The sequence below is a fragment of the Gymnodraco acuticeps genome, unplaced genomic scaffold, assembly GCF_902827175.1.
Source record: "Gymnodraco acuticeps unplaced genomic scaffold, fGymAcu1.1, whole genome shotgun sequence".
Classification (NCBI taxonomy): domain Eukaryota; kingdom Metazoa; phylum Chordata; class Actinopteri; order Perciformes; family Bathydraconidae; genus Gymnodraco; species Gymnodraco acuticeps.
The window spans coordinates 42501-65294 of record NW_022990579.1 but is presented as its reverse complement, the minus strand read 5'-3'; the positions used below and the strand labels follow the sequence as shown (position 1 = coordinate 65294).

The 22794-nt window shown below is 41.5% G+C and overlaps 1 protein-coding gene across 1 annotated transcript in view; it reads right to left on the bottom strand.

The window, feature by feature from the left end:
- Positions 1–22794, bottom strand: part of mgat3b (beta-1,4-mannosyl-glycoprotein 4-beta-N-acetylglucosaminyltransferase b) — a 67187-nt gene that overhangs the window by 9971 nt on the left and 34422 nt on the right. Inside the window, 5 exon segments of the mRNA XM_034227902.1 lie at positions 3–54; positions 56–367; positions 2615–2897; positions 8608–9251; positions 10154–10586. Coding sequence (XP_034083793.1) covers positions 3–54; positions 56–367; positions 2615–2897; positions 8608–9251; positions 10154–10586 — 1724 coding nt within the window.

Sequence of the window (22794 nt, the reverse complement as noted above, 5' to 3'; positions counted from 1 at the left end):
GGAGCCATCGAACCAGCCCCCCGTCCGGATCAGATCCCGGATGTAGTTGAGGGTCACGTTTGTCCTCGTAGTCCCCCCACCGCGGGAAGTCTCCGTTCTGAGCCGACACCAGCTTGAAGAAGATGCCCTCGGGCCTGAAGCACCAGGAGCAGTGCCAGCCGGCGAAGTGGAAGGGGCTTCCCACCGACCACTGCACCAGGATGTGGCCTGTGTCGTTCTCGTACTTGCGGAAACCCGGCATGGTGTAGTACTCGCGGCGGCGGAGCTTGATACCGTCGCCGTCGTAGACGTCTCGGAGCATCCCCACCGTGCAGCCGGACACCACCTCCAGAGAGCCAAACTGCTTCCAGAAAAATCCATACAGCGACTGGAAGTGGGAGGAGAAGAACCAGGAATTATAAACAGAGACACATAAATAGATATTAAAGGTCTCATAGTATACTGATTTTAGCCATATATTATAGGTCTCAGATTAGTGCTTCGTACCGGTACGCCGAACCGGTACTGGACTTGTAAAAAGTTTCGGTTCAAGTCCGGTTAAAACCGAAACGTCGGGAACCGTTACTTGGACTCGCAAAAAAACTAGCACTTACGTATTCTGGTGTCTGTGGTTATTTAAACATTCCCTGATAAACGTTATTCAGCGTCAATCAATGAGTGCTAATCCCAGTGTGCTCAGTGTACAACATCACATGTCATTTCATCTTCGATTCACGGTTTGAAAACGTAGCATTTCGCCACATGCTAATGCTAACCGGAAGTGAATAATTTTCAGAATAAAAGTATTAAGTTAATAGTGTGAACTTCCGTTTTTTTCAGAATAAAACTGATTTAAATTAAATAGTGTATTTAATTCAAAATTACGCCATATCAACATTGATTTTAATTTCTAACAGTATGTATGTACATCACTATGTATGTAGTATGTACTGTATAATGTACACATGTAGAGTGTAGAAAAGACATGGGTGTACAGACAGTACAGTACACTCTGACTGTACAGTCACTACAGTGTATACTGTATAGTAGGTGTGTAACAGTGTAATGCGTATAGTCTACTCTACACTCTACCTTTCAGCAAACGTTTTAGGGATTTAGGCTCAGTCAGCTCAGGCACTGTTCGGGTTACTTTAGTTTGGTAAATGAAATAATGTTTGAACTTGTAGTAGTTCACTGTAGTTGCTGTCATAAGTCATTTGTAGACGAAGTATTTTTTTACATTTGTACTTTGTAGAGAAATGTAGACACAAGTTGGAAGGGAGCGCAATAAACCTGATGAGTTTGTATTTGAGTTGATTATGAGTTCATTTTCAATTGATAATTAGCTCACAATAAGTTCACTTTAGTCACACAACTTGACACAAGCCATGGGTTCAGGTCCGGACTTATAAGTCCGGACCTGAACCTGAACCTCTGGACTTGAGTCCGGACCTGAACCTGAATGTGAGTCCAGGTACGCAGCACTATCTCAGATATATAACAAACATGTCTATGAGGTGTTTTGCTCAAAATACCAAACAGATCACCCATTCTGTCATTTTTAGAGATTTGGGTACGGAGGAAAAGAGAGAAGGTTTTTGCTTTCTGACACTTTGTGAGTCTCCTGACGCACCGGAACACACCCGGGGAGACACGGGACACACACGGGACACACCGGGGAGACACGGGACAGCACACCGGGACACACCGGGGAGACGCGGGACACACACCGGGACACATATTTATGTATAAAAGACGTCAAAAAGTGCATTTTGCATGATAGGAGACCTTTCAACCTAAATCCAACTTGGCAAATTATGAACGAAGACAGGCACATTCTTGGAATTGGTTGATTGAAGATCCGCCCAATATCTCATTATGGTTTGAAAAACTGATGTCCATGTTGCCATTGGTGAGGTTATCACACGTGTTAAAAGGAACTCTGGATGATAGGAACTGGTCCCTAACTGCACCGTACATGAAAGAGGAATGGTCCAGTGTTATAACTATTGGCCTAAATATAATAACATATGTGCTCACACACGAGTACCACACTTTTTTTCAACATCTGTTTTGTGGGTTTTATTATGTTTCGTCCTAAATGGTTTGGTATTTCACTTGATTGTGTAAAGTCAATCGTACTGTAATTGTTTGTAATCTTAATATAGATTCCTTTGTTTGTTTTACTGTTTCAGACCACAGTGTTCACACAGCTTGAATAATCCATCTTAACTCTAACCGGGACACACACATCCATATCGTGCCAACTCTACAACCTAATTTCCTGGATTTTCTCATATTCTTTGCTCTCCTGGTGAAAAACAAACACGACAGGGTTAGATTTCTCTCAATAAGTAGTAGATTTGAGTCGAGACCGGCGGAAAGTTTGTCTCAAAACTCTGTGTGTGTAAAAAGACCATCCACAAGCAGAGATTTGAGATCTGATCGAAAGTTGTCAATGTTAGAGAGAGGTTCACACATTCCTTTTGTTTATTTGTAAACTAATTATAGTATTCACAGATCTTTTATTTGTGAAAACATTTTGCGTATTTGCAGATCCGTTTTACATTTGCACATTTTTCTAACACAAATATTATTGAGACAAATCTAACCCCATAAAACACTGAGTTGTTACCTTGCGCATATGGATGGCGAAAGGCTCCGTCCAGCCATCGAACAGCTTGAGGAAGAGGAGGCCCTCTCGTGCTGGGATCTCATCTGCGTCGTTGATGACGAAGACGTCGTCCGATCTTAAACCCGACACCCTGGACAAGCCGTTGTGCGTCAGGTAGGTTCGCAGGTAGTCGTCCGCGATCCAGCCGTCCTGCCGACCGCCCTCTGGGAAGTGATCGAGGAACACGTACAGGATCTTGTGACGAATGTAGTCGTACGTGCCGTTGAGCAGGAGCCGCAGGAAACTGGGGAAAAATCACATTAGACGACATTTAGTGGACTATCTTAAAGTGCCATTAATGTGTGTGTTGTAATGTAGGATGTATTCCAATGTTTGGTTAAATCACTTCCGTTCTAGATAGCCATTCTTTTCCAGAAGGGTTAGACATTTGTTAGTAGACTCTTGACACTTGCTGGAGATCAACAATGCAAGTGTAACCAATCACATCGTTCATTAGGACTTCTTACTGCATTTATCTAAAAAGGTACCCTGTGGAGTTTTAAACCACAAGTGATGCTACAAAATAACCTTTTGATTGCATTCTTTACAAACTCATGTAAGAGGAAGCAGGTGCACAGTAGGGATTGGTTTCAAGCTATTCCAATGATTGACAGTTTGTGATTCTACCAAGGAAAAGGGGGTGAAAAAGGATCATGTAAAAAATGCATGTCCCAAAACATTAACTAACGAACGAAAACCAAGAATTTCTTTGGACTTCAAGAATCCATACAATTAGGGTTAGTCCTAGTTCAGGGGTGTCAAACTCAAGGCCCGGGGGCCAAATACGGCCCGTGACTTCATTTCCTGTGGCCCCACAAGAGCTTGCTAAGAATATTATATGTTTATTATACGGTTACATGATGATTTACAGAAGCACGTTGCCCACAAACTACATGTCCCACAATGCATCTCAAATTTGACTTTTTTCTTTTAAATGTCACTTCTGTTTTTCGATTGTGACTTTTTTTCCAGAATTTGGCTTTTCTTTTTAAATCATTTTGTGATATTCTCACTGAAGAGACTTGCAATTATTTGCCCTAGACTTCTGCTTTCAGACATAATTATGAAGTTATTACCGATCAGATAATAATCCAATGCAGAGGCAATCATGTAATATAACACATTATTTTTTATATATAAGTATTTTGACATGCTTTTTCATGTTGAATGTCAAACCTTTACAAAAAAACTAGATTTATAATGGTGCTTTTGTATGCTTCCTAGTAGAAATTATAAATATCTGTCGATTAAATCAACTAATTGCTAAATCATTGTTAGTCCATTTGGAGTTTATTTTTCTTTCCCTTTACCCCTACCTGCCTTCTGTGTTAAACATTGTAAATCTTACTATATCATTTTCAAATTCACAACCATGCAACCATAACATGACTTTGACATGAAGCAACAGAGACTTCATGTTCACCCTAAGGGATTGAACGAAGTTTCAAAAGTCTGATTATTGACTTTTCCCCCAAACAGGACAGAATGGAACCTATCCTGCAACAAAGCAAGCGTATCCAACAAAGTGTAAAATGCATTAGTATTGGCAAAGACCTGAAGCACAGAAAGAGAACAACAGGCAACAAGGAGTTCTTGTTTACAAAGGAGGCCTTTCAGAACAGAGACCACGTGTCCATACACCGATCCTACTGGAAGAACGACTCCATTAACCTGTTGATATGCATATCGAGGGAGACTGCTCACTGACCGTTACCACTCTCATGCGGTGTCACATCCTATGATTGAACACACCAATCTTCTTCGCCGAGGCCGCACACAGAGTCAATCATGTCGCTCTTGTCATAATCTGCTGTAAATTGCTCCAGAGGCATGTGGGTGCTGTTGCCAAAGGATCATCGCTGTAATTGTTATTCCGCACACTGATACTGAAGAAGCATGAAGGTTGGCTGTAAACAAGAACTGAACGCTGTAAACGATTACTACTCAATGCATCGTGTCGAAAGTTGGCAAACACTTCTGTGATTCTGTCCAATTGTGTATTCATAATACTGATGAATATGGAAACGGAGCATCATTGGTAATAAAGTAACATATGATAAGGAGTAGTGTTGTCACGATACCAACATTTTGGTTTCGATACCGATACCAAGTCAAGAATTGCGATTCCGATTTTTTTTCGATACTTTTCTTTTATTATTTTCATGATCAATACAATTGTAGTTTATCTGTTAAGTGTTTTATTACAACATGGTCTCTTCTTTATACTTGAGTTGATGTGACTTCTTTGATAGTTAAGTTTATATTTTATTAACATGTAATAGTACATTAATATAAATAATTATTGACCAAATGTACATTGCAGAAGTTAGCCACATTGGTAAGTTAGTTAAAAAGATAGCCATATTAGACAGTTATCATTGCCATTAATTGCCTCGTCAAACTACGAAAACGTTCGTTTGTCACAAAATAAATTACACTTGTTTAACTTAGATTTGAGGGCATGGGCTTGAGCATGATGTAATTATGTTATCTATCACATTCGCTAACCTGTCTGTCTTTAAGTTCTTTAAACAGCTCTGGATGCCGGTTGGCGGGTGCTTAGTCAAGTCTGATGTGTTGGCTCCCTTGGTTTGCAGGGATCTGAAACATGTCTCACAGACAGGCCTCGTGGTGTCCGTAGGCTTGCCCTCACTGTCAGAGATATCGCTCAAATACTTCCACATTTCGCTTCTGGCGTCTTTTTTGTCAACAAGCCGAGGCGCAGCGGCAGCTGCACTCCCACTTGCAGCCATGCTTCTCGCTTTCTCACATGCTCTGGCAGCTAGCGCGTGCACGAGAGAGGGGAGGCACTTAGAGCATGCTTGAGAGGGGAGGCACTTAGAGCGTGCTTGAGAGGGGAGGCACTTAGAGCGTGATTGAGAGGAGAGGGACTTAGAGCGTGCTTGAGAAGGGAGGGACTTAGAGCGTGCTTGAGAGGGGAGGCACTTAGAGCATGCTTGAGAGGGGAGGGACTTAGAGCGTGCTTGAGAGGGGAGGCACTTAGAGCGTGCTGGAGAGGGAAGGCACTTAGAGCGTGCTTGAGAGGGGAGGGACTTAGAGCGTGCTTGAGAGGGGAGGGACTTAGAGCGTGCTTGAGAGGGGAGGCACTTAGAGCGTGCTTGAGAGGGGAGGGACTTAGAGCGTGCTTGAGAGGGGAGGGACTTAGAGCGTGCTTGAGAGGGGAGGCACTTAGAGCGTGCTGGAGAGGGAAGGTACTTAGAGCGTGCTTGAGAGGGGAGGGACTTAGAGCGTGGAGGCACTTAGAGCGTGCTTTAGAGGGGAGGGACTTAGAGCGTGCTTGAGAGGGGAGGGACTTAGAGCGTGCTTGAGAGGGGAGGCACTTAGAGCGTGCTGGAGAGGGAAGGCACTTAGAGCGTGCTTGAGAGGGGAGGGGACTTAGAGCGTGCTTGAGAGGGGCGGGACTTAGAGCGTGCTTGAGAGGGGAGGCACTTAGAGCGTGCTTGAGAGGGGAGGGACTTAGAGCGTGCTTGAGAGGGGAGGGACTGCAGGCACGGCTGCAGTGCAGGGAGTGGAAGCAGAGCGCTGAACACACACGGCTCTTATTAAAACGGCTCTTTCGCACCGGAGTACTTTTCCCCGTCATTCTTAAAGTACCGATACTAATGAAACGGAGGAATCGTAACATTTTTAATGGCAGGGTATCGCGGTACCTTTCAAGTATCGGTACACCGGGCAACACTAATAAGGAGTGTTGCTCGATATCGTAAAAAACTGACATTGGGACTTTTCTGTGATATATATATAAAGCTAAATGAAAAAATACAGGACATTTGCCAGTTTTCTGTTCAGCTTCATCCTTTCTAGCCACTGTATTCCTATACAACTTACTTTCTTTTCAAAACCTAGTCTTCCTGGTGGTGGTTGAAGATTATCTCGCCTGTTTTATTGTATGATAAATTGATCAAGAATGTTTGTGGTTCACCTGCATGTAACCAAAAACCCTTAAATAAGGATCTATCAGATAGACTTCTCTTGTACATTAGTCATGTATAATGTTGTTGTTTTATATCAAACTGAAACAAGTTTAAGCATGACGTCTTTTAGTTAATTTGCCCTACTTGACATGCATTTTACTTGTACCATTGTTCCACTTGCACAATGTTGTAGTGCACTGTTTTACTTCCTTATTTCTCATGTCTTTAGTGTATTGTAAGTTGCAGTGTTGGAAGGGATTTAAGATTGTATTGCCAACCACTACACTGCAAACATGCTCATACAATCTATCAGGCAACCTTACTTTTAAGACGTGATGATGACATGATTATATTATATGATATTTATTAGGGATGTAACGATACCAAAAACTCACGGCACGATAATATCATGATAACAAGTCCATGGTACGGTATTTATCGCGATATTGAATAATAAAAAAAAAAAAATGTAAATCTTTTTTTTTTTAATTGAACAATTTTTCACTTGGAACATTTTTCTTTATTAAATAATAAATCTGATTTGAACAGCATTTTAGTTGGATAGCAGTATTTTAAAGTGTCAAAAACAAAGTGACAGTAACAGACTGGAACAAGAAAACCAGTGTTTTTGTACCTACTAGTACTACCAAACAAAGTAGGCATGTTGGCAGCAGTGGGTCAAACTGTGCATTGTCTCTCCACCTCTTCAAAAAGAATACAGTGTTTGCCAAGAAGGTGAGGCTTATTGACAGAGATATAAATATACTGTTGGTACTTGTCAATGTCTCTAGGTGTGTACATGTAGCCCTGTAAATACCATGTCCTTTATTATTATCTGTTGTTTTATGTTCATGTTGTAACCTACTTGCTGCCATGTTGGACAGGTCTCCCTTGAAAAAGAGATCGATGATCTCAATGGGACCATCTGGTTGAATAAAGGTTTAAAAAAAAAAAAGTGTTTTAATGTTTTAGATTTTTAAATCGCGGTAGATTTTGTCAGTCTCACAACGGTATTGGGACGTTTATTTATCGATACCGCGATATTCGGTATATCGTTACATCCCTAATATTTACACAAATAACTTCACTGCGCTGTGATACAAGTGTCTAGGGCTGTACCCGAATATTCGAATATCCGAATATTCGAATATCCGAATATTCGTTCGTTGGAGTACTATTCGGGTTTCAATTTCGTTATTCGGATATTCGTTTTGTTTGTTTTTTCGTTTTTTTCCCTTTTTTTTTTCAAATTGAATTTATTGAAATCTGCAATCTCAACGTAAGAGCTTGTTCGGGGGTGCTAACACTTAACCATAAACGTTATTGTTTACTTTTTCCGTCTTTACATGTAGATATTACTTTTCTCCGTTAATCTCCGTCACGTTGTTTCCATAGCAACAACAACTTCCTGTCAACAACGCTACCTCTCCTTCAAAATAAAATCATGTCCATAAATAGGAAGCCAAGCCAAATTACACTTAAGACATACATCTGCAACTAAAGTAACAAACACAATTTCAATTTCAAAGAACACAAATTGGGTTAATAACTATAAAACAACAATACTGTAGAATAACAAAATGAATGCCGTGAATACACCAAAATACACATGTTGAAGCGGTTCGCTGCTGATTACTACGACCCCCCCCCCCTGCGGGCCGAATATTAGAATAAAAAAAAATATTCGAAGTTTGCTCAGCATGCACGTCATTTTACAAGGTTTTACTGCCATAAAGAGTCACCTTCTGATGGCCATGAAGCAGCTCAGTTACACATTAAACATCTTGACCATGGAGGCTTGAATAATCTCCACACACACACATTCACACACACGAGAATGGTGTCTTCAAAGTCAAAGTCAAGTTGTGTGAACAGACAGAGAAATCAAAATACCGTTTCCCCCCAATCCCGAATACAAATATGTATACAAATATATATAAAATATGTATATACCTATAAATACACAATCAACAGACACATCTATACATATGCACACATTAAGACATAAATAAGTCTTACCTCAGAGGCCGTTTCTCTCCGTATGCAGTGAAGTTGGATTCACAGACGAGGAAGAGATCGACTGCCTGTGAGAGCTCGTGAAAGCGTACGTGCAGCAGGTCGAACTCGTGGTTCACGTTGATGGCGTTGATGACCCTCCGCGGGGTTTCTCTGGGCGTCAACCGCTCCTTGGTGGGCAGGTTGGAGTGGTACACCATGGTGGGAACCCCGCAGTACGGCCCGTGCCACCCCGGCCGACACACACACTTCACCAGGCGCTTCCCATTCCCTCTGGCTCTGGTCTTTGCTTTAGGATTCATGGAGGGCTGCTGCTGGACCTCCAGAGGCTTCCTTTGCCCAGCATTTCGATTACCTTCCCCTGCTCCGTTAGCCACAACCCCCCCAGTTTTCCCAGAGTATTCCTTTTGGGTAGCCACCTCTGTTCCCTGCCTAAAACAAAAGGCTCCGGCTTTGGTTCGGACAAAGAAAGCTGTTCTGTCATTGAGGAGCTGGTGATTGCGGGTGTGGAGGTCTCCCAATAATTTTAAGGGGTCTTGCATCCGTTTTTTGTCCTTGTGCTGCTTCCCCACCAGGAGGTTCTCCGGGAGGTCAGGGCCTGCAGGGTGACTCGGGTTTCTGGGTTTCAAGTGGTCTTCAGCTCTCTCCTGGAGGAAAGACCAAGAAGAGACGGGGATTACAACAACATCACCTGGGACCCAAAGCATGTTCTGAATCTGAACTGCTACCATCTGATGGAGATTCACTAAAGTCAGCCTGAAGCATCCTTTGTGCTCCAGTCCGTCCTCAGAGCTGAATCCAGATCAGATGCACGCTGAAGGCTCTTTGAGCAGCTTTCTCTCACTGATCCTGCTGTGATGTTACATGTTTGTTGTTTGTTTCTCATGTGTGTTGATGTGTGTCTGTTGATGTTACAAATGGAGCTGCTGTGATGCAAGGAGCATTTCAGACTTGATCTGACCAATAAAGTATTATCGTATCGTATCGTATCGTTATAGGGTAACTTATAATAATAATAATATATTTGATTTGTATAGCGCTTTTCCTAGTGCTCAAAGACGCTTGTCCAACATAAATGTCTATATTTTGGGTAACTTGTCCATAGAGTAACATAAATATCTATATTTTGGGTAACTTGTCCATAGAGTAACATAAATGTCTATATTTTGGGTAACTTGTCCATAGAGTAACATAAATGTCTATATTTTGGGTAACTTGTCCATAGAGTAACATAAATGTCTATATTTTGGGTAACTTGTCCATAGAGTAACATAAATGTCTATATTTTGTTGACATTGTTAAACAGAAAAACTAGACAGTTGGGCATTGAAATTTGAATTATGCTAACTAGGATTGGGCAATTGGAAGAATATATTGCGCCAATAAACCTCCTTCGTCTTCAGCTCTCTCCTGGGAGGAACGACCAAGAAGAGAGAAGGGGATTAGGGTAACATAAATGTCTACATTTTGTTGGCATTGATAAACGGATATGTAAACCAAGGAAAAACTCAATTCTTAAATGTTCATAATAAAGTAATGTTTCACTCACATCAATGGGATTGTCCCCCCGCTGGTTCTCTTCTGGTTTCTCCCAGGGGTGAGGGGGTGCCGGCTCGTCCCTCAACCTCACCTCCAGCCCTGCATTACCAACGATCCCATCTCCTCCCACCACGACCCCCCCGATCCCCAGTCCTCCAACTCCTCCATCGCCTGCCACCGCTCTGGCTTTGGTGTCCGATTGGCGGAGGATGGGAAGGGGTGGGGCCTCTTCTGGGGAGGCGGGGCTAATCGGGGTGCTGCCCACGCCCTTCTCCCTCCAGAAGAAGCCGGTGACCATGATGAAGGACTTGATGTTGGGGTAGGGGGCGGAGAGCTCTCGCAGCAGGGACACGTAATGGAGGGCCTTGTAGTAATGCAGGAAGGAGATGACGCACAGCCCCACCGTGCACAGCAAGAACACCCTGTGCCGCCGCATTTTCATCCTGAAAACACAGAAGAAGAAAAGGAAACATGAGTAAAGACTGTTCTATCTTAAAGGTCCCTATTATACTGTTTTTCATCAATATATCCCAGGTCTCAGATATATCCAGAGCCTGTCTCTGATTGGCTGAAACACCAAACAGATCATTGCAGCATTACCCATAATCCCCTCTGTTTCAGCCCTGTTTCCAAAGTGCTGATTCTCTGTCTGTTAATTTAGATGAAAATAAGGAGCCCCTTCCCCACGCCCCTCTGAGAGACATTTGGTTACAAAGAACTCAATGGAGCTCTAGGAGGAGATTCAGGTGATAAGGGGGGGGGGGGTTACCTTGGTTGCTGATTGGCTAATGGTTACACAAGACAACACATCGTTATGACATCACAAAGTGGCCAAAATCTGATCAGCTCATTTTCAGACAGGTTTTTATAGAAATTGATCAAAAAGAGAGAGAATCTTTGTTCCTGAGACTTTCAGAGTCTCTTTCCACAGAGGGGACACATGTTGATGTAGAAGAGACATGAAGAAGAGGGGACACATGTTGATGTAGAAGAGACATGAAGAAGAGGGGACACATGTTGATGTAGAAGAGACATGAAGAAGAGGGGACACATGTTGATGAAGAAGAGACATAAGAAGAGGGGACACATTTGATGTAGAAGAGACATGAAGAAGAGGGGACACATGTTGATGTAGAAGAGAGAGACATGAAGAAGAGGGGGACACATGTTGATGTAGAAGAGAATGAAGAAGAGGGGACACATGTTGATGTAGAAGAGACATGAAGAAGAGGGGAGGACACATGTTGATGTAGAAGAGACATGAAGAAGAGGGGACACATTGTTGATGTAGAAGAGACATGAAGAAGAGGGGACACATTTTGATGAAAGAGACATGAGAAGAGGGACACATTTTGATGTAGAAGAGACATGAAGAAGAGGGGACACATGTTGATGTAGAAGAGACATGAAGAAGAGGGGACACATGTTGATGTAGAAGAGACATGAAGAAGAGGGGACACATGTTGATGTAGAAGAGACATGAAGAAGAGGGGACACGGGGACACATGTTGATGAAGAAGAGACATGAAGAAGAGGGGACACATGTTGATGTAGAAGAGACATGAAGAAGAGGGGACACATGTTGATGTAGAAGAGACATGAAGAAGAGGGGACACATGTTGATGTAGAGGAGACATGAAGAAGAGGGGACACATTTTGATGTAGAAGAGACATGAAGAAGAGGGGACACATGTTGAAGTAGAAGAGACATGAAGAAGAGGGGACACATGTTGATGTAGAAGAGACATGAAGGAGAGGGGGCACATGTTGATGTAGAAGAGACATGAAGGAGAGGGGGCACATGTTGATGTAGAAGAGACATGAAGAAGAGGGGACACATGTTGATGGAGAAGAGACATGAAGAAGAGGGGACACATGTTGATGTAGAAGAGACATGAAGAAGTGGGGACACATTTTGATGTAGAAGAGACATGAAGAAGGGGATTTTGCATAATAGGTGACCTTTAAGGCAAGGCGATTCAAAGTGCTTTACAAAAAAAAATGTCTGCTCTGGGTTGTTTTTATGGGTTTTAGTGCATGTCAAGGGTCTGCAAAGGTTAAAATCCCTGTGTTCCCTTCAAAGGACGTTTCTCCCCCACTCTCTGGGGGATTTTTCCTTTGGATTATTGCAGTAAATAATCTCTGTTGTTAACAAACGTATCAGTCACATAATTTGTAATGGAGCCATACTACAATCCTCTGAAGTGCAATGACCTTTATATTACATGACGCTTTAGGAAGCTGAAATCGATTACTAAAACAAAATGTGAATTAATCGAACATCAGTTAATGGTTTACTATTATTAAACCTGATTTCCCCCCAGGGGATTAGAGAGGATATATCCTGCTGATGTTCAGGGTGTATATCAGTATGTAGCGTCTCTACTTTAAAGAGTCCTCTCCTGCTGATGTTCAGGTGTATATCAGTATGTAGTGTCTCTACTTTAAAGAGTCCTCTCCTGCTGATGTTCAGGTGTATATCAGTATGTAGTGTCTCTACTTTAAAGAGTCCTCTCCTGCTGATGTTCAGGTGTATATCAGTATGTAGTTGCTCTACTTTAAAGAGTCCTCTCCTGCTGATGTTCAGGTGTATATCAGTATGTAGTGTCTCTACTTTAAAGAGTCCTCTCCTGCTGATGTTCAGGTGTATATCAGTATGTAGTGTCTCTACTTTAAAGAGTCCTCTCCTGCTGATGTTCAGGTGTATATCAGTATGTAGTGTCTCTACTTTAAAGAGTCCTCTCCTGCTGATGTTCAGGTGTATATCAGTATGTAGTGTCTCTACTTTAAAGAGTCCTCTCCTGCTGATGTTCAGGTGTATATCAGTATGTAGTGTCTCTACTTTAAAGAGTCCTCTCCTGCTGATGTTCAGGTGTATATCAGTATGTAGTGTCTCTACTTTAAAGAGTCCTCTCCTGCTGATGTTCAGGTGTATATCAGTATGTAGTGTCTCTACTTTAAAGAGTCCTCTCCTGCTGATGTTCAGGTGTATATCAGTATGTAGTGTCTCTACTTTAAAGAGTCCTCTCCTGCTGATGTTCAGGTGTATATCAGTATGTAGTGTCTCTACTTTAAAGAGTCCTCTCCTGCTGATGTTCAGGTGTATATCAGTATGTAGTGTCTCTACTTTAAAGAGTCCTCTCCTGCTGATGTTCAGGTGTATATCAGTATGTAGTGTCTCTACTTTAAAGAGTCCTCTCCTGCTGATGTTCAGGTGTATATCAGTATGTAGTGTCTCTACTTTAAAGAGTCCTCTCCTGCTGATGTTCAGGTGTATATCAGTATGTAGTGTCTCTACTTTAAAGAGTCCTCTCCTGCTGATGTTCAGGTGTATATCAGTATGTAGTGTCTCTACTTTAAAGAGTCCTCTCCTGCTGATGTTCAGGTGTATATCAGTATGTAGTGTCTCTACTTTAAAGAGTCCTCTCCTGCTGATGTTCAGGTGTATATCAGTATGTAGTGTCTCTACTTTAAAGAGTCCTCTCCTGCTGATGTTCAGGTGTATATCAGTATGTAGTGTCTCTACTTTAAAGAGTCCTCTCCTGCTGATGTTCAGGTGTATATCAGTATGTAGTGTCTCTACTTTAAAGAGTCCTCTCCTGCTGATGTTCAGGTGTATATCAGTATGTAGTGTCTCTACTTTAAAGAGTCCTCTCCTGCTGATGTTCAGGTGTATATCAGTATGTAGTGTCTCTACTTTAAAGAGTCCTCTCCTGCTGATGTTCAGGTGTATATCAGTATGTAGTGTCTCTACTTTAAAGAGTCCTCTCCTGCTGATGTTCAGGTGTATATCAGTATGTAGTGTCTCTACTTTAAAGAGTCCTCTCCTGCTGATGTTCAGGTGTATATCAGTATGTAGTGTCTCTACTTTAAAGAGTCCTCTCCTGCTGATGTTCAGGTGTATATCAGTATGTAGTGTCTCTACTTTAAAGAGTCCTCTCCTGCTGATGTTCAGGTGTATATCAGTATGTAGTGTCTCTACTTTAAAGAGTCCTCTCCTGCTGATGTTCAGGTGTATATCAGTATGTAGTGTCTCTACTTTAAAGAGTCCTCTCCTGCTGATGTTCAGGTGTATATCAGTATGTAGTGTCTCTACTTTAAAGAGTCCTCTCCTGCTGATGTTCAGGTGTATATCAGTATGTAGTGTCTCTACTTTAAAGAGTCCTCTCCTGCTGATGTTCAGGTGTATATCAGTATGTAGTGTCTCTACTTTAAAGAGTCCTCTCCTGCTGATGTTCAGGTGTATATCAGTATGTAGTGTCTCTACTTTAAAGAGTCCTCTCCTGCTGATGTTCAGGTGTATATCAGTATGTAGTGTCTCTACTTTAAAGAGTCCTCTCCTGCTGATGTTCAGGTGTATATCAGTATGTAGTGTCTCTACTTTAAAGAGTCCTCTCCTGCTGATGTTCAGGTGTATATCAGTATGTAGTGTCTCTACTTTAAAGAGTCCTCTCCTGCTGATGTTCAGGTGTATATCAGTATGTAGTGTCTCTACTTTAAAGAGTCCTCTCCTGCTGATGTTCAGGTGTATATCAGTATGTAGTGTCTCTACTTTAAAGAGTCCTCTCCTGCTGATGTTCAGGTGTATATCAGTATGTAGTGTCTCTACTTTAAAGAGTCCTCTCCTGCTGATGTTCAGGTGTATATCAGTATGTAGTGTCTCTACTTTAAAGAGTCCTCTCCTGCTGATGTTCAGGTGTATATCAGTATGTAGTGTCTCTACTTTAAAGAGTCCTCTCCTGCTGATGTTCAGGTGTATATCAGTATGTAGTGTCTCTACTTTAAAGAGTCCTCTCCTGCTGATGTTCAGGTGTATATCAGTATGTAGTGTCTCTACTTTAAAGAGTCCTCTCCTGCTGATGTTCAGGTGTATATCAGTATGTAGTGTCTCTACTTTAAAGAGTCCTCTCCTGCTGATGTTCAGGTGTATATCAGTATGTAGTGTCTCTACTTTAAAGAGTCCTCTCCTGCTGATGTTCAGGTGTATATCAGTATGTAGTGTCTCTACTTTAAAGAGTCCTCTCCTGCTGATGTTCAGGTGTATATCAGTATGTAGTGTCTCTACTTTAAAGAGTCCTCTCCTGCTGATGTTCAGGTGTATATCAGTATGTAGTGTCTCTACTTTAAAGAGTCCTCTCCTGCTGATGTTCAGGTGTATATCAGTATGTAGTGTCTCTACTTTAAAGAGTCCTCTCCTGCTGATGTTCAGGTGTATATCAGTATGTAGTGTCTCTACTTTAAAGAGTCCTCTCCTGCTGATGTTCAGGTGTATATCAGTATGTAGTGTCTCTACTTTAAAGAGTCCTCTCCTGCTGATGTTCAGGTGTATATCAGTATGTAGTGTCTCTACTTTAAAGAGTCCTCTCCTGCTGATGTTCAGGTGTATATCAGTATGTAGTGTCTCTACTTTAAAGAGTCCTCTCCTGCTGATGTTCAGGTGTATATCAGTATGTAGTGTCTCTACTTTAAAGAGTCCTCTCCTGCTGATGTTCAGGTGTATATCAGTATGTAGTGTCTCTACTTTAAAGAGTCCTCTCCTGCTGATGTTCAGGTGTATATCAGTATGTAGTGTCTCTACTTTAAAGAGTCCTCTCCTGCTGATGTTCAGGTGTATATCAGTATGTAGTGTCTCTACTTTAAAGAGTCCTCTCCTGCTGATGTTCAGGTGTATATCAGTATGTAGTGTCTCTACTTTAAAGAGTCCTCTCCTGCTGATGTTCAGGTGTATATCAGTATGTAGTGTCTCTACTTTAAAGAGTCCTCTCCTGCTGATGTTCAGGTGTATATCAGTATGTAGTGTCTCTACTTTAAAGAGTCCTCTCCTGCTGATGTTCAGGTGTATATCAGTATGTAGTGTCTCTACTTTAAAGAGTCCTCTCCTGCTGATGTTCAGGTGTATATCAGTATGTAGTGTCTCTACTTTAAAGAGTCCTCTCCTGCTGATGTTCAGGTGTATATCAGTATGTAGTGTCTCTACTTTAAAGAGTCCTCTCCTGCTGATGTTCAGGTGTATATCAGTATGTAGTGTCTCTACTTTAAAGAGTCCTCTCCTGCTGATGTTCAGGTGTATATCAGTATGTAGTGTCTCTACTTTAAAGAGTCCTCTCCTGCTGATGTTCAGGTGTATATCAGTATGTAGTGTCTCTACTTTAAAGAGTCCTCTCCTGCTGATGTTCAGGTGTATATCAGTATGTAGTGTCTCTACTTTAAAGAGTCCTCTCCTGCTGATGTTCAGGTGTATATCAGTATGTAGTGTCTCTACTTTAAAGAGTCCTCTCCTGCTGATGTTCAGGTGTATATCAGTATGTAGTGTCTCTACTTTAAAGAGTCCTCTCCTGCTGATGTTCAGGTGTATATCAGTATGTAGTGTCTCTACTTTAAAGAGTCCTCTCCTGCTGATGTTCAGGTGTATATCAGTATGTAGTGTCTCTACTTTAAGAGTCCTCTCCTGCTGATGTTCAGGTGTATATCAGTATGTAGTGTCTCTACTTTAAAGAGTCCTCTCCTGCTGATGTTCAGGTGTATATCAGTATGTAGTGTCTCTACTTTAAAGAGTCCTCTCCTGCTGATGTTCAGGTGTATATCAGTATGTAGTGTCTCTACTTTAAAGAGTCCTCTCCTGCTGATGTTCAGGTGTATATCAGTATGTAGTGTCTCTACTTTAAAGAGTCCTCTCCTGCTGATGTTCAGGTGTATATCAGTATGTAGTGTCTCTACTTTAAAGAGTCCTCTCCTGCTGATGTTCAGGTGTATATCAGTATGTAGTGTCTCTACTTTAAAGAGTCCTCTCCTGCTGATGTTCAGGTGTATATCAGTATGTAGTGTCTCTACTTTAAAGAGTCCTCTCCTGCTGATGTTCAGGTGTATATCAGTATGTAGTGTCTCTACTTTAAAGAGTCCTCTCCTGCTGATGTTCAGGTGTATATCAGTATGTAGTGTCTCTACTTTAAAGAGTCCTCTCCTGCTGATGTTCAGGTGTATATCAGTATGTAGTGTCTCTACTTTAAAGAGTCCTCTCCTGCTGATGTTCAGGTGTATATCAGTATGTAGTGTCTCTACTTTAAAGAGTCCTCTCCTGCTGATGTTCAGGTGTATATCAGTATGTAGTGTCTCTACTTTAAAGAGTCCTCTCCTGCTGATGTTCAGGTGTATATCAGTATGTAGTGTCTCTACTTTAAAGAGTCCTCTCCTGCTGATGTTCAGGTGTATATCAGTATGTAGTGTCTCTACTTTAAAGAGTCCTCTCCTGCTGATGTTCAGGTGTATATCAGTATGTAGTGTCTCTACTTTAAAGAGTCCTCTCCTGCTGATGTTCAGGTGTATATCAGTATGTAGTGTCTCTACTTTAAAGAGTCCTCTCCTGCTGATGTTCAGGTGTATATCAGTATGTAGTGTCTCTACTTTAAAGAGTCCTCTCCTGCTGATGTTCAGGTGTATATCAGTATGTAGTGTCTCTACTTTAAAGAGTCCTCTCCTGCTGATGTTCAGGTGTATATCAGTATGTAGTGTCTCTACTTTAAAGAGTCCTCTCCTGCTGATGTTCAGGTGTATATCAGTATGTAGTGTCTCTACTTTAAAGAGTCCTCTCCTGCTGATGTTCAGGTGTATATCAGTATGTAGTGTCTCTACTTTAAAGAGTCCTCTCCTGCTGATGTTCAGGTGTATATCAGTATGTAGTGTCTCTACTTTAAAGAGTCCTCTCCTGCTGATGTTCAGGTGTATATCAGTATGTAGTGTCTCTACTTTAAAGAGTCCTCTCCTGCTGATGTTCAGGTGTATATCAGTATGTAGTGTCTCTACTTTAAAGAGTCCTCTCCTGCTGATGTTCAGGTGTATATCAGTATGTAGTGTCTCTACTTTAAAGAGTCCTCTCCTGCTGATGTTCAGGTGTATATCAGTATGTAGTGTCTCTACTTTAAAGAGTCCTCTCCTGCTGATGTTCAGGTGTATATCAGTATGTAGTGTCTCTACTTTAAAGAGTCCTCTCCTGCTGATGTTCAGGTGTATATCAGTATGTAGTGTCTCTACTTTAAAGAGTCCTCTCCTGCTGATGTTCAGGTGTATATCAGTATGTAGTGTCTCTACTTTAAAGAGTCCTCTCCTGCTGATGTTCAGGTGTATATCAGTATGTAGTGTCTCTACTTTAAAGAGTCCTCTCCTGCTGATGTTCAGGTGTATATCAGTATGTAGTGTCTCTACTTTAAAGAGTCCTCTCCTGCTGATGTTCAGGTGTATATCAGTATGTAGTGTCTCTACTTTAAAGAGTCCTCTCCTGCTGATGTTCAGGTGTATATCAGTATGTAGTGTCTCTACTTTAAAGAGTCCTCTCCTGCTGATGTTCAGGTGTATATCAGTATGTAGTGTCTCTACTTTAAAGAGTCCTCTCCTGCTGATGTTCAGGTGTATATCAGTATGTAGTGTCTCTACTTTAAAGAGTCCTCTCCTGCTGATGTTCAGGTGTATATCAGTATGTAGTGTCTCTACTTTAAAGAGTCCTCTCCTGCTGATGTTCAGGTGTATATCAGTATGTAGTGTCTCTACTTTAAAGAGTCCTCTCCTGCTGATGTTCAGGTGTATATCAGTATGTAGTGTCTCTACTTTAAAGAGTCCTCTCCTGCTGATGTTCAGGTGTATATCAGTATGTAGTGTCTCTACTTTAAAGAGTCCTCTCCTGCTGATGTTCAGGTGTATATCAGTATGTAGTGTCTCTACTTTAAAGAGTCCTCTCCTGCTGATGTTCAGGTGTATATCAGTATGTAGTGTCTCTACTTTAAAGAGTCCTCTCCTGCTGATGTTCAGGTGTATATCAGTATGTAGTGTCTCTACTTTAAAGAGTCCTCTCCTGCTGATGTTCAGGTGTATATCAGTATGTAGTGTCTCTACTTTAAAGAGTCCTCTCCTGCTGATGTTCAGGTGTATATCAGTATGTAGTGTCTCTACTTTAAAGAGTCCTCTCCTGCTGATGTTCAGGTGTATATCAGTATGTAGTGTCTCTACTTTAAAGAGTCCTCTCCTGCTGATGTTCAGGTGTATATCAGTATGTAGTGTCTCTACTTTAAAGAGTCCTCTCCTGCTGATGTTCAGGTGTATATCAGTATGTAGTGTCTCTACTTTAAAGAGTCCTCTCCTGCTGATGTTCAGGTGTATATCAGTATGTAGTGTCTCTACTTTAAAGAGTCCTCTCCTGCTGATGTTCAGGTGTATATCAGTATGTAGTGTCTCTACTTTAAAGAGTCCTCTCCTGCTGATGTTCAGGTGTATATCAGTATGTAGTGTCTCTACTTTAAAGAGTCCTCTCCTGCTGATGTTCAGGTGTATATCAGTATGTAGTGTCTCTACTTTAAAGAGTCCTCTCCTGCTGATGTTCAGGTGTATATCAGTATGTAGTGTCTCTACTTTAAAGAGTCCTCTCCTGCTGATGTTCAGGTGTATATCAGTATGTAGTGTCTCTACTTTAAAGAGTCCTCTCCTGCTGATGTTCAGGTGTATATCAGTATGTAGTGTCTCTACTTTAAAGAGTCCTCTCCTGCTGATGTTCAGGTGTATATCAGTATGTAGTGTCTCTACTTTAAAGAGTCCTCTCCTGCTGATGTTCAGGTGTATATCAGTATGTAGTGTCTCTACTTTAAAGAGTCCTCTCCTGCTGATGTTCAGGTGTATATCAGTATGTAGTGTCTCTACTTTAAAGAGTCCTCTCCTGCTGATGTTCAGGTGTATATCAGTATGTAGTGTCTCTACTTTAAAGAGTCCTCTCCTGCTGATGTTCAGGTGTATATCAGTATGTAGTGTCTCTACTTTAAAGAGTCCTCTCCTGCTGATGTTCAGGTGTATATCAGTATGTAGTGTCTCTACTTTAAAGAGTCCTCTCCTGCTGATGTTCAGGTGTATATCAGTATGTAGTGTCTCTACTTTAAAGAGTCCTCTCCTGCTGATGTTCAGGTGTATATCAGTATGTAGTGTCTCTACTTTAAAGAGTCCTCTCCTGCTGATGTTCAGGTGTATATCAGTATGTAGTGTCTCTACTTTAAAGAGTCCTCTCCTGCTGATGTTCAGGTGTATATCAGTATGTAGTGTCTCTACTTTAAAGAGTCCTCTCCTGCTGATGTTCAGGTGTATATCAGTATGTAGTGTCTCTACTTTAAAGAGTCCTCTCCTGCTGATGTTCAGGTGTATATCAGTATGTAGTGTCTCTACTTTAAAGAGTCCTCTCCTGCTGATGTTCAGGTGTATATCAGTATGTAGTGTCTCTACTTTAAAGAGTCCTCTCCTGCTGATGTTCAGGTGTATATCAGTATGTAGTGTCTCTACTTTAAAGAGTCCTCTCCTGCTGATGTTCAGGTGTATATCAGTATGTAGTGTCTCTACTTTAAAGAGTCCTCTCCTGCTGATGTTCAGGTGTATATCAGTATGTAGTGTCTCTACTTTAAAGAGTCCTCTCCTGCTGATGTTCAGGTGTATATCAGTATGTAGTGTCTCTACTTTAAAGAGTCCTCTCCTGCTGATGTTCAGGTGTATAAAGAGTCCTCTCCTGCTGATGTTCAGGTGTATATCAGTATGTAGTGTCTCTACTTTAAAGAGTCCTCTCCTGCTGATGTTCAGGTGTATATCAGTATGTAGTGTCTCTACTTTAAAGAGTCCTCTCCTGCTGATGTTCAGGTGTATATCAGTATGTAGTGTCTCTACTTTAAAGAGTCCTCTCCTGCTGATGTTCAGGTGTATATCAGTATGTAGTGTCTCTACTTTAAAGAGTCCTCTCCTGCTGATGTTCAGGTGTATATCAGTATGTAGTGTCTCTACTTTAAAGAGTCCTCTCCTGCTGATGTTCAGGTGTATATCAGTATGTAGTGTCTCTACTTTAAAGAGTCCTCTCCTGCTGATGTTCAGGTGTATATCAGTATGTAGTGTCTCTACTTTAAAGAGTCCTCTCCTGCTGATGTTCAGGTGTATATCAGTATGTAGTGTCTCTACTTTAAAGAGTCCTCTCCTGCTGATGTTCAGGTGTATATCAGTATGTAGTGTCTCTACTTTAAAGAGTCCTCTCCTGCTGATGTTCAGGTGTATATCAGTATGTAGTGTCTCTACTTTAAAGAGTCCTCTCCTGCTGATGTTCAGGTGTATATCAGTATGTAGTGTCTCTACTTTAAAGAGTCCTCTCCTGCTGATGTTCAGGTGTATATCAGTATGTAGTGTCTCTACTTTAAAGAGTCCTCTCCTGCTGATGTTCAGGTGTATATCAGTATGTAGTGTCTCTACTTTAAAGAGTCCTCTCCTGCTGATGTTCAGGTGTATATCAGTATGTAGTGTCTCTACTTTAAAGAGTCCTCTCCTGCTGATGTTCAGGTGTATATCAGTATGTAGTGTCTCTACTTTAAAGAGTCCTCTCCTGCTGATGTTCAGGTGTATATCAGTATGTAGTGTCTCTACTTTAAAGAGTCCTCTCCTGCTGATGTTCAGGTGTATATCAGTATGTAGTGTCTCTACTTTAAAGAGTCCTCTCCTGCTGATGTTCAGGTGTATATCAGTATGTAGTGTCTCTACTTTAAAGAGTCCTCTCCTGCTGATGTTCAGGTGTATATCAGTATGTAGTGTCTCTACTTTAAAGAGTCCTCTCCTGCTGATGTTCAGGTGTATATCAGTATGTAGTGTCTCTACTTTAAAGAGTCCTCTCCTGCTGATGTTCAGGTGTATATCAGTATGTAGTGTCTCTACTTTAAAGAGTCCTCTCCTGCTGATGTTCAGGTGTATATCAGTATGTAGTGTCTCTACTTTAAAGAGTCCTCTCCTGCTGATGTTCAGGTGTATATCAGTATGTAGTGTCTCTACTTTAAAGAGTCCTCTCCTGCTGATGTTCAGGTGTATATCAGTATGTAGTGTCTCTACTTTAAAGAGTCCTCTCCTGCTGATGTTCAGGTGTATATCAGTATGTAGTGTCTCTACTTTAAAGAGTCCTCTCCTGCTGATGTTCAGGTGTATATCAGTATGTAGTGTCTCTACTTTAAAGAGTCCTCTCCTGCTGATGTTCAGGTGTATATCAGTATGTAGTGTCTCTACTTTAAAGAGTCCTCTCCTGCTGATGTTCAGGTGTATATCAGTATGTAGTGTCTCTACTTTAAAGAGTCCTCTCCTGCTGATGTTCAGGTGTATATCAGTATGTAGTGTCTCTACTTTAAAGAGTCCTCTCCTGCTGATGTTCAGGTGTATATCAGTATGTAGTGTCTCTACTTTAAAGAGTCCTCTCCTGCTGATGTTCAGGTGTATATCAGTATGTAGTGTCTCTACTTTAAAGAGTCCTCTCCTGCTGATGTTCAGGTGTATATCAGTATGTAGTGTCTCTACTTTAAAGAGTCCTCTCCTGCTGATGTTCAGGTGTATATCAGTATGTAGTGTCTCTACTTTAAAGAGTCCTCTCCTGCTGATGTTCAGGTGTATATCAGTATGTAGTGTCTCTACTTTAAAGAGTCCTCTCCTGCTGATGTTCAGGTGTATATCAGTATGTAGTGTCTCTACTTTAAAGAGTCCTCTCCTGCTGATGTTCAGGTGTATATCAGTATGTAGTGTCTCTACTTTAAAGAGTCCTCTCCTGCTGATGTTCAGGTGTATATCAGTATGTAGTGTCTCTACTTTAAAGAGTCCTCTCCTGCTGATGTTCAG